The 11,753-nt window shown below is 33.0% G+C and overlaps 1 protein-coding gene and 1 long non-coding RNA gene across 3 annotated transcripts in view; both read right to left on the minus strand.

Annotated features, from left to right (window-relative positions):
* Positions 1-1,693: 1,693 nt before the first annotated feature.
* Positions 1,694-5,863, minus strand: LOC117329603. 2 transcript variants are annotated; one of them, XR_004533236.1, is made up of 3 exons: positions 3,944-5,863; positions 3,833-3,882; positions 1,694-3,559 (listed from the first exon to the last, which is right to left on the minus strand). It is a non-coding gene; the product is annotated as an uncharacterized LOC117329603 (long non-coding RNA). The 2 variants fall into 2 exon arrangements; XR_004533235.1 differs by having other exon boundaries at positions 3,833-5,863.
* A 4,388-nt stretch (positions 5,864-10,251) lies between these two features.
* The window catches only part of LOC117329600 (transient receptor potential cation channel subfamily M member-like 2), a 35,967-nt gene continuing 34,465 nt past the window's right edge, over positions 10,252-11,753 (minus strand). Inside the window, exons 5-6 of the mRNA XM_033887618.1 lie at positions 11,220-11,525; positions 10,252-10,494 (exon numbers count right to left, since the gene is read on the minus strand). Coding sequence (XP_033743509.1) covers positions 10,390-10,494; positions 11,220-11,525 — 411 coding nt within the window. The 3' untranslated portion in view covers positions 10,252-10,389. The remainder of the gene's footprint in view (positions 10,495-11,219; positions 11,526-11,753) is intronic.

Here is an 11,753-nt window from a genome sequence, read left to right on the forward strand (position 1 = left end):
AAAAAACAAGCAAGGACAGACACTAATAGTCAGCTTCCTGTCCACAATGGTTGGGCTGAACTTTAAACAAATCATTAGTGATGACGCCATAGTGTTACAAAGTACAAGGCAGACAGCCATGTAGGCCTACTGAGCAAACAAAACTAACTGTAAAATGTCTGAAGAACAACTATAAACAAGAACTAAGAACAGATTCCCCAACAGTGGAAACGAAAACCTTAATGTCCGCACTCGTCAATGTTAAACTGTTCTTCTCTGTATGTGTCAGTTTCACCAAGCAAACCGTTCAAAATGATTTTGATAGCATTGTCTAGAAGGTTGAAATGGAATCATTAGCTTCAGAATGTGACAATATTAGAGATTCGAGGTCGGATTTTAAAGGTATAAATCGAGTATATGTATCTTTTGAAGTCGTTTTGGTGCCGAAAAACAATGCTTCTTGAGCAAGAAGCTAATTATTTATTTAGAATATCACAAATTCTTCTCAAAAGTTAACTGTCCGAATTACCCTAACAATACATTTGTATCTGTTCTCATGTGACGGCAATGATAATGCTACACGTGTACTTTGTGGGAGCTAACCTTGCACGTGTCCTTACATCATATACAAAATGGCGGAAGGTACTGTAAACGTACATATATTAGTGGTAATCTTAATTTAGCGATTTTCGCGTTGGGAACTTTCCGCTAAATTATAGTGGTGCTAATTGATCTTTCTGTACAATAGTTTCTATGACAAGCATTATTAGTGCACTAATTCATCATTGCGCGAATGTGTTTAAATTCTGTTATCCTCTAAATTTCGAGTACGCTATAAAAAAAAACATGTATGTACGTTTGCCAGACGGAAGAAGCGGACTATTTCAAATGTCTGGAACAGGAGGGAGGGGGCACTTGGAAACAAACAGGCTAATTGCAACAACATGAGACTCAGAAATGAGTGTAGACATATATTTCAGGACGGGTCTCCCAGTAGAAACCGCATCAATGACACGCAGCGCCAAGGACGTGGTGATCGCCCAGTTAAGAGTTCCATGGGGAGATAGGATGGAGGAAGCCAAGGATCGAAAGCGACAAAAATATCAGCGGTTTGTAGATGATGTTATATGCTTAGAGGGTCGTCTATAGAGTTCCTAAACTAGAGAGTCTTAAGACTGCCCGGAGTCAAGGGTGCAAAATAGGAGCAACTGGTAGGGGAAGGAAGCAGGCGTATAAAGGTTGATTTTAGCTGGATACGGAGAAAGAGGGGGAAATATGGAATGGTCGCCAGATACAATGCCAGGCTGTGGTGTCAAGAAGCTCGATAACCATCAATGCCTGAAGTGACTGTGATGAGGAGATCTTACTGAAAGAACAAAGCAGTACGATAGCCGACCAATCTCTGGTTTGGCCATGATCAACCCATACCAACTGGCTCACCTCTGAAGGACGTCATGGAAAACGCCGAAACATCTGTAAAGACATGTCTGAAGGATGACCCACCCGGTGATAGGACTGGACAGTACTGGATTTATCCATTGTATTATATCATAGAGAATTTTTATACAGTACAAAAGATGTTGACCAGGACCCAGTATTTAGTAACCGTGCACCATATACGGCTGTACAAAGTGAGCTCTGTAACATTTGTAAATAAAAGCATGGTATTTCCAATAATACTAATCTAATAAAAAAAAAAAGGTAAACACATATATAAACTTAAAACATGTTTATTTTCTTACAAAATACAAACTAAAACATTTTTTTATAAAAAAGCAAACATAAAACATAATTTTTCATTTAAAAGACTAGAACACCTTTACAATATTCCACAGATATCAGGTAGCCACAAAAATAGCCACAAAAATAGCAACCTCATTACAATATAATATTTTACCATGCAGAGGTTATTAATTATATATTCATCTCATAATACCATATTAATTCATTTGTATGCATAAATAAAATGTTTTATCGCAATTTATTTCATCATTTTTATTCACTTTTTTTTTTCATTTTTACAGTTTATTTCATCATTTCAATAAAAAAAATCATTTTTACAATTTATGTCATCATTGTAATCATTTTTTTTTCTTCATTTTTACAAATTATTTCATTATTTTAATTTTTTTTTGTCATTTAAAGCTGTCTAAATATCTTTCTGTTGAGTACATAATGAAATTTCTAGTTGACGGCCACTGTGAAGAAAGGAAGCCATATACATTTTAGTTTCAGGAGCTAGGAGCATTATTCAATAAGGGAAAAACATTCTACAAGTCAAAGTTATTTTTTTCATCAGAATTAAACTCTGTGATACATAATATAGGTTCTACATTGTATGAAATAGCAAAGCTTTCATGCTGTACGTTTGTCGAATTATATCAGAAATACAGGTAAGGTTGTATGATTTAAAATTTATTTCTAAGAAGACTGCAGTGCAAGTCAGAAAAAACTCCTGTAATATGACAGGATTTCATAGAATGATGAAGATTAAGTCCAACATTTAAAGATTTTATTACCCCACAACAGAGACAACAGTTATAGAGCAAAGCTGACTTCAGGAATGACACAGAAATTAATGCTTTCTGCAATAATTGAAGAAAAAATTTAAATGTGTGATAAAAAGATCTGAAATTAATTTTGTAGGTTATTCATGAAACTTGTATCATAAAACTTAAATGAAATGGAGACTCATGTTAAATCATGGGTATATCTTTACAATAATTCTGAATAATATATGTATTTTATTCAGTCATAATTTAATATTTATGTATTTAAATCATTTTTTTGTCCCACCCTCATTCTGTCTCTCTGCATTTTCTACAGTACTAATACAACCAGACAATAATATCCATTCCAAAACATGTTTCTGTACACGAATGTTCTAAGTTACCTCTGTGATTTTTCTTCTAGACACTTAACAAGCTAAGGGGACTTTTATTTTAAATACTGATTTTTCAAAATTTTGAACTATCTAAAAGCTGTGGGTCTGTACTATTTAAACTATGTTTGGATATAAATACTCCAAGTGGACCGAGATATTTTAAAAATATTTTAATTGTTTGATGTTGATCAATTTAATATCCATTATTTACTTTCTATTCATAGCCCTAATGACCTTTACTATCTATAGCCCTGATGACCTTTACTTTCTATAGCCCTGCCCCTAATGACCTTAACTATTTATAGCCCTAATGACCTTTACTATATATATAGCCCTAATGACCTTTACTATATATATAGCCCTAATGACCTTTACTATTAATAGCCTCAATGACCTTTACTATTTATACCCCTAATGACCTTTACTATTCACAGCCCTAATTACCTTTACTATTTATAGCCCTAATGACCTTTACTATCTATAGCCCTAATGACCTTTACTATTAATAGCCTCAATGACCTTTACTATTTATAGCCCTAATGACCTTTAATATCTATAGCCCTAATGACCTTTACTATTCACAGCCCTAATGATCTTTACTATCTATAGCCCTATAATGACCTTAACTATTTATAGCCCTAATGACCTTTACTATTCACAGCCCTAATGACCTTTACTATTTATAGCCCTAATGACCTTTACTTTTATAGTCCTTATGACCTCTACTATTTATAGCCATAAGGACCTTTACTATATATAACCCTCAATGACCTTTACTATTCATAACCCTAATGACCTTTACTATTTATAGCCCTAATGACCTTTACTTTTATAGTCCTTATGACCTCTACTATTTATAGCCCTAATGACCTTTACTTTTATAGTCCTTATGACCTCTACTATTTATAGACCTAATGACCTTTACTATCTATAGTCCTTATGACCTCTACTATTTATAGACCTAATGACCTTTACTTTTTATAGTCCTTATGACCTCTACTATTTATAGACCTAATGACCTTTACTTTTTATAGTCCTAAGATAAAAATTATGACCACTACTTTTTATAGACCTAATGACCTTTTCAGTGTTATGAACCATTAAAAATGTAATAACAATGACACCAAAAACATAAGATACCTACAAGTTTACATTCAATCATCTGCAGCTAAATGAAATTTGTATACTGAAAAATGTAATTATGAAACCTAATGCTGTAGGTTACAGAAACATGACAGTCATGCGCGTCTTGGTTAACTATATTAAAACCTAAATATGTAAAGATAAAATGGATATCTTAGAAGCACCATGATAAAGTAACATCTTGTAAGCACCACAACAAATGCAGTCTGGCCCAAGTTTGATCAACATTTTCAAATTCAGGAAATTCTTATACTATAATTTTTTCTTTAGAAGCCGTTATTGGATTAAAGGAAAAATCATTGTTAATCAAAATAATTTTCCTTAAGTTCTATAATGTTTTTCTGAGTTATGAAATGTTGTTTAAACCAGGGCCAGAACATAAGCGACCATCTAAACTTGATAACTGCCCTGCCCGACTGGTCAGTAATGCTAAATACAGGGAGGGGGTATATTGAGGTTGGGTTTATACCATTCACACAAAATACATGTAATCTGTGATATGAAAGGCGAAGGAATGTCTCGAATTGATGAGGTAGGCATGATCAATAGAGTTACAAACCTTGTTTTGATGTCGTGAACCACAGCAATAAGGCGAACTTCCACCAGAGTTCAAATCAAATTCAGCCACTAAGTTCCATCAGAGCACAGGGCTGTTTTTTTCTTATTATTGTGGTCCAAGTCCAAATGGTTTGTAAACTTTAGTTATTTATCAACACTTTCAAAACAAGTAAATATCAACTTATATATATTAATTATTCTTGTTGGCCCGGATTGAAAAAAAAATTCAAAATTTGAGATACCAGTTTGTCCATGTAAATGAACAAACCTACTTCTAAACTTTTAAATTTCTACCATAACATAATAAAACATATTAATCACTCTTGTTGGCCTGGATTGAAGAGCAGAAGGGGTCTCACTGCTGTAGGAAACCCAGAGTACCCCGAGAAACCCCACATGGCCAGGCAGGTGAAAGGCAAGCATGTTACCACTGTATACAACCTGATCACCTGAAATGGCTGGAGCAGAGTTTTCCGTTTATGAAATAAGGACGGACCTAATGATTTTATAATGCTTTCAGACAAGCCTTGACAAAGACTTTCAAGACCTGTATTAACTACTGAAGGTCCATCTAGATTTATGCCTCAAATGATACATTTCAAAAATTGAGATACCAGTTTGTCCATGTAAATGAACGGACCATCTACTTCTAAACTTCTACCATAACATAAACATGTAGTTAATTTTCAATAATAACAGTAAAACGAACATGTAGGGTAAAATGCTGTTTTTAAAAATACAAGAAATCTTCTTGTACAGTCTGTCAAGGTTTTCTGATTTTACTTATTAACACAACATAAATCTTCTAAGCATCAAACATTACAACAAGCATTAAATTTGCTCCCTAGACCTCAATTAATAGGAGGCATGGTGGTGATTAAGAACAACTAGTTTGAGTCTCCACACAAGCAATGTGCTGTATTTTTGGACAAGGTACTTCACTTGAAATTACATGTACTGTACTAATCCATTCAACAACTCTGCAAATGTGTGTGCAGCTGTGGAAATTTTGTGAACAAGTGGTTGGCCGAAATGGTAGCTCTGGGTGTACATGTATGCTCCAAAAAAATCTGAGAAAGACGACTGCAGGTAGTTTAAATAGCCCAATACTGCACATCACCAAGGATAATAATTTTCTAACCATTTTAAGGTGGCAAAGTGATAATGCGGTGTATAAAACTAAAAATTACGGTTATCATCATGGAGGGTTCACGTTTAACGTGGAATCTTTAGAAAATCTAATGAAAAAAATAAAATAATCATTATATATACATATTAATACAATTATTATATATAACAATATATATATATGTTGAGACATCAATTAAAACATGTATTATCTTTAAAATGAAATACATGAGACCATGTTACATCACAGCAAATCCAATCTTTGGGCCCACTTGATTTGGAATTCATAAGATGACAAATGCATTGGTCAAGCTGATATGTTATCTGAATGTATCATTGAATAACAAATGCAATATTTCAGAGAATAGCTTCTCAAAGGGAAATGAGACAAAAACTAGCAAAAGATTTTAAAAAAAATAGGGGGTGGGGGGAACAAAATGGATCCTTTCTTCTCCATCCATTTTCCTTCAGAATATTTCATTAATATTATCAAATTTTAATAATAACATAAAACAGTAAGGTTACTCTGATTCAAATTTTCCTTAATTAATTTTTATCTACATACAATTGACAAAGGAATAACCAAAGTTCTAATGATTTTTGTGGGTCTGTCATTATTGCATACCCTACCTCCACTACTGTGATCACCCCCACACCCAATCAAACCCCTGAAAATATTGTCTAAACTTCAAATACATTTCCAGATACAATCTATCTAACGTTTTTATCAAACGTCAAATGCACCAATCAATTGCAGGAGTAATACATCAATTTGATAATTGAAAAAGAAATATTCTTCAAAGATGTTAATGATACAGTCACACACAATACCAATAGGTTACTGTTTCTAAAATGAAATGGTCAGCGCAATAACCAGATCGTGAGACCTTTTATACAGATCAGGATGTTTGCAATAATTTATTAAAACAGTTTACACTGCTCCTTCAGATCTAGAGTTGCTACAAAAGCAGGAAATGTAGATTTACTTTCCAGAAATTTGAAACATGGAAAACTCTTTAGCATAATGTATAGATCTTAAAAAACAGCTATCTACCAACAAGAACTAATACCTATAATTATGATGTTTTCTTTATCATATATCATATTGTTTATGAAAACCTCTCTGGATTATCTTCATTTTCATAATTATGTTGCCTTTAATAATTGCAAAACATATTTTGGCTATTTTCATTAACATTCAATGTGCTGAAAGTTGTATAAGAAAGCTATTGCATATGATATATTTATAAGATTATCTCATCTATTTTAGATGGAACATTAAGATTTTGACAAATTGTAGAATAGATTATCATTCAATGTGCTAAAATCTGTATAAGAAAGCTATTGCGTACGACATAATAATAAGATTATCTCATCTATTTTAGATGGAACATTAAGATTTTGACAAATTGTAGAATAGATTTTCATTCAACCTGCTAAAACCTGTATAAGAAAGCTATTGCGTATCACGTATTTATAAGATTATTTCAATACAGCTATCTTTGAGAGAATATGAACATTTCGACAAATTGAAGAATACTACCAATATATTATAACACTTACAAAAAAGCTGACAGTACCAACAGAAGTCTAAGCATCCTACTCTAAAGAGTGACTTTAATTGACAAAGTTTGACTGCATTAATTTCAAGATTTCAATTACATTTACAAACTGATGTATTGCCTCTTAATGATAAAAGCTTTATTGCAGTAAAGCTCACAATAAAATTGTCATGTGCCTGGTTTTAATAAGGAATATTTTTTTCATCATACAATAATATAAATGTTTATGCTTTAATAGCTTTGTACAGTATATACTATGTATAGTATATATACCCCCATAGTATAGCTATCTATCTACATATACCGATACATTTGGTATTGTAGAAAGTCACAATAATGCACATGTCACTGGCTTTTGAAAATAATCTTAATTAACATTTAAAAAAATAAAATTAACTTGTACAAGCGTCTTAACAATATGACAAGCAATTTTATACTTCAATATTTTTTTTTTTTTTTTGCAATAGATAAAATACATCAGCTGAAATAATCACTCACACAATATGGTTTTATTGCTTTTTTAAAAATTAGGCAAAGATAAAAAATGTATATAAAATATTCTTTACAGACAGGCTTGAAGTATACAGCATTAACAAGTTAAACAGAAAAAAATGGAATGATGCAAAAACTCTTCATAATTATACAGTAAACAATAGAATAACAAAACAATGAACTTCGTTGTGGCGTAACGTAACACTTAACATTTAATTCTTTTTATTTACAGGTAAAAGCTACAACAGATTTTAAATTTTTTATTTTATTTAAAACCTTAATTCTTTTCTAAAATAGCAAAATTAATTTTTAAAAAAACAAGCAGATTCAATACACATTTTTAAAATGTACACTGTTCATTTTTCCTCTCTTCTTTTTTTGAATATTGAAGAAAAAGTTCATCTTAAATTTCAAGGCAAAAGCCTAAATATGTATTTATATCATACATCATAACTTAATTACTTTGATATGATTATTAAAAATACATTGTAATCATTTATGTTCAATTTAAAACAAGCAAGCAAATTACAAAAGCACTCATTCTTTCTAGGGTACATACTTATATGTTTAGAATCCAAGATTTCTCTCCTCTTTTGATTTTGTTTGAATACCAACATTATGCAAGTACAAATGTACATGCACATATATGTCTTAAGCAAGGAACATTTACATCTTCAAAATGCGAGATAAGGGACTTAATTTGAGTGGCATTAAAAAGCTACATGTGTAATTATTTTAACAATACTATAGGTAAACTTGCGAGATCAATATTTCAAAACAAAATTTTGCCTGAATGGGATTTTCATTATTTCTAAAACCATAAAACATTTATAACATTGTTATCAAACAAATCAATACCTACAATTATCTTATCTAACTTTTAAATCATGAAATAATCTTTTTGTATTACGTTTGATACATGTACACAAATGAAATTCTGGTACAGTATACATGTAAATGTATAAGGATTCTTTGTATGATGATAGTTGACAGTAAATGATTTAACAAGAGGCCCATGGGGCCTGTATCGCTCACCTGGTTGGATTAGACCAAATGTCAAAATAATGTTCATGTTCAATTCGTTTATTTGTCAATCTCAAACAATGCTATATATATGGTTATGGTGTGGGGATCCCAACTGCTTGAAAGAAATAACTCTCTAAGGGTCTGAAAGACCTCAAGAATTGTTTTTAGAACATCCATTCATAACTTTATGACTAGTAGCGATTTAAAAGAATTACCTCTATTACCCCTATGGGCCCCGCCCCTTTGGCCCCTCGGGGGGTAAGAAACACCATTTATGCAAAATCTGTTCCTCTTCCCCAAATGATGTTTCTGACCAAATTTGGTTCAAATCCATTCATAACTTTATGACTAGTAGCAATTTGAAGGAATTACCTCTATTTCCCCTATGGGGCCCCGCCCCTTTGGCCCCCCGGGGGTCAGAGTCACCATTTATGCAAAATCTGTTCACCTTCCCCCAAGAATGTTTCTTACTAAATTGGGTTCAAATCCATTGATAACTTTATGACTAGTAGCGATTTAAAGAAATTTCCTCTTTTTCCCCTATGGGGCCCCGATCATTTGGCCCCCTCAGGGGTCAGAGTCACCATTTATGCAAAATCTGTTCCCCTTCCCCCAAGAATGTTTCTCACAAAATTGGGTTCAAATCCATTGATAACTTTATGACTAGTAGCGATTTGAAGGAATTATCTCTATTTCCCCTATGGGACCCCGCCCTTTGGCCCCTTGGGGGTCAGAGTCACCATTTATGCAAAATCTGATCCCCTTCTGCCAAGGATGTTTCTGACCAAATTTGGTCAAAATCCAATAAAAACTTTTTGACTAGTAGCGATTTGAAGCAAATGTTGACGGACGGCGGACGGACACCGCACCATGGCATAAGCTCACCGGACCTTTGGTCCAGGTGAGCTAATAATTATAATGACCACCACATGTCTGTTTAACATAGAGAACCATGAACAGAAGTAAAACCATTGAACCAACGATACAGATCATCGTTTTTACTATTTTCCTACTGCATGGTTAAAGATTCTGACTTTCAAAACAACGAACTCTACATTGTATGTATTAGTGTCCAAAAATCGAAAAAACTAAATTACTGCAGCTAGTAACAATGCATTATATTCGTCGTGCAATTGAAAAAAATTGCAACCTGCAAAGACATCAGATTATAATCCTCCAGGTTAAATTGATGTTTTCTATGCAGTAAGTGTAATTTAATCAAGTTTGTGATAGTAAGCATTTTTTAAGATTTTTGCAAATTTGTATACAAGACTTAGCATACATTTCACTGAATAGTTGTAAAATTGTCAATACTTGTTTGTTTATTTTGTTTTTAGTGTTTTATTTCAGATTTCAGTAAATTAAATGTTTCTACCCTGGTATGAAATTATGAAAAAAAAAACAACATCTAGAACCAAAGATATTACAACAATTAATTTGCTATAACATTCTGTAAACAATTAATATCTACAGGTAATTGCAAGAGAGTCAATTAAGGTGATAATTATTTAGTACACTGGTCCAAGCTAACCTCTCCCATGCTCAGACAGATCTAGGCTTCACAATCCAATTAATGCAGACACCGATGAATATAATATTCTAGTTCTTTTTCCTTTGTCAATGATATGCATCATGAATTTTTGCAGCTTCTTGCACAATAACACCTTCATTTCCAAAAATCTTCACATTTGGTGAAACTTCCTTCCAAGTTGTTGTACTGTCCTGTTTGAAACAAACAAATCATTCACAATAAGTTGAATTATTTCTATAATTCATGATTAATTATTTTCATAATCCATAATTATATTTCATGTATCTTTAACATATTAATTTAATAAGAAATCTTTGGAAGAATAAACTGAACACTGCATATAAGTGTTATTGTTTGACCTAGATATTACATATACATGTACATACATGTAGTAACAGTGACATTGACCTTGCATGACCTGAAACATGACCTTGTCAGAGGTATATTCACACATGATCTTTGGGTTAGTTTGATTAAAATCTCTAAAATTAAGAAATTCTTTGACATTGATTGACCCGAGAAGATGGAATGGACCACATATTGGTTACAATCTCAATTACTGAAGTTATCAAAGAAGTTGTATATAAATGATATCCCTGGGATCTCAAGGATGGGAATAGACATTGATAACACAATAGGCCTTTCCTTATCAAGTGCAAAAGCCAAGCATAATGAAATGAGAACAGAACTGTCTAATCAAGTGTCATTTGATTCAGACATGCCTGATTTGTGAACAGGAAAGTAAACAGACATTCAGTACCGGTAACATTTCTTATGGGAGGGTCTTATTGTGTATCAGAAAACAGCAATCATTTATACATGACTGCCCCTCCCCAATACCAAGTCAGACCTTCCAATATATACTGTAAGCCTGTGCTTGGATCTCCAAGCCCATGCATGACAAATGTAAACCTACCTCTGGAATCCTGATATCAAATGTGTCTCCGCCATCATAATGAAAGTTCCACACCTCAGCCTCAACCCAAGCATTGTCAGTGTTTCGAGGATCATCTACGTAGCCTTTATAGAGCAAGCATGCACTGTAGCCTGAACTGTCCCCATCTGCATGGGTACGCAAGCTTGTCCGGGAGCTTGTGCGAGCCAGGAAGGGCTGGATGGAGGATATCTGGGTAGTGGATCCGCAGTTGGACACAGGACTGGGCAGCTGTGTGACAGGTGTCCGAACTGGGGTGCTTACGTTAGCCGCAAACTGGGCAAAGTACTGCAAGTAGAGTATATCGATATAACAATGTTTACCTATAGGGTAAAACAACAGCATGTTTTATATCATGGTAGTAGATGATTTATGTCATGATAGTAGATGTTTAATATAATATTCATAGAGATTAATATACAATGTTACCTTGGAGTAAACACATCTAGTTTTATATCAGATATTTAATTCATTCGAAGTAGATGTTTAAATGAATTCTGAATGAGAAGAGCTGAT

Source organism: Pecten maximus, chromosome 6 (assembly GCF_902652985.1).
Source record: "Pecten maximus chromosome 6, xPecMax1.1, whole genome shotgun sequence".
NCBI lineage: Eukaryota > Metazoa > Mollusca > Bivalvia > Pectinida > Pectinidae > Pecten > Pecten maximus.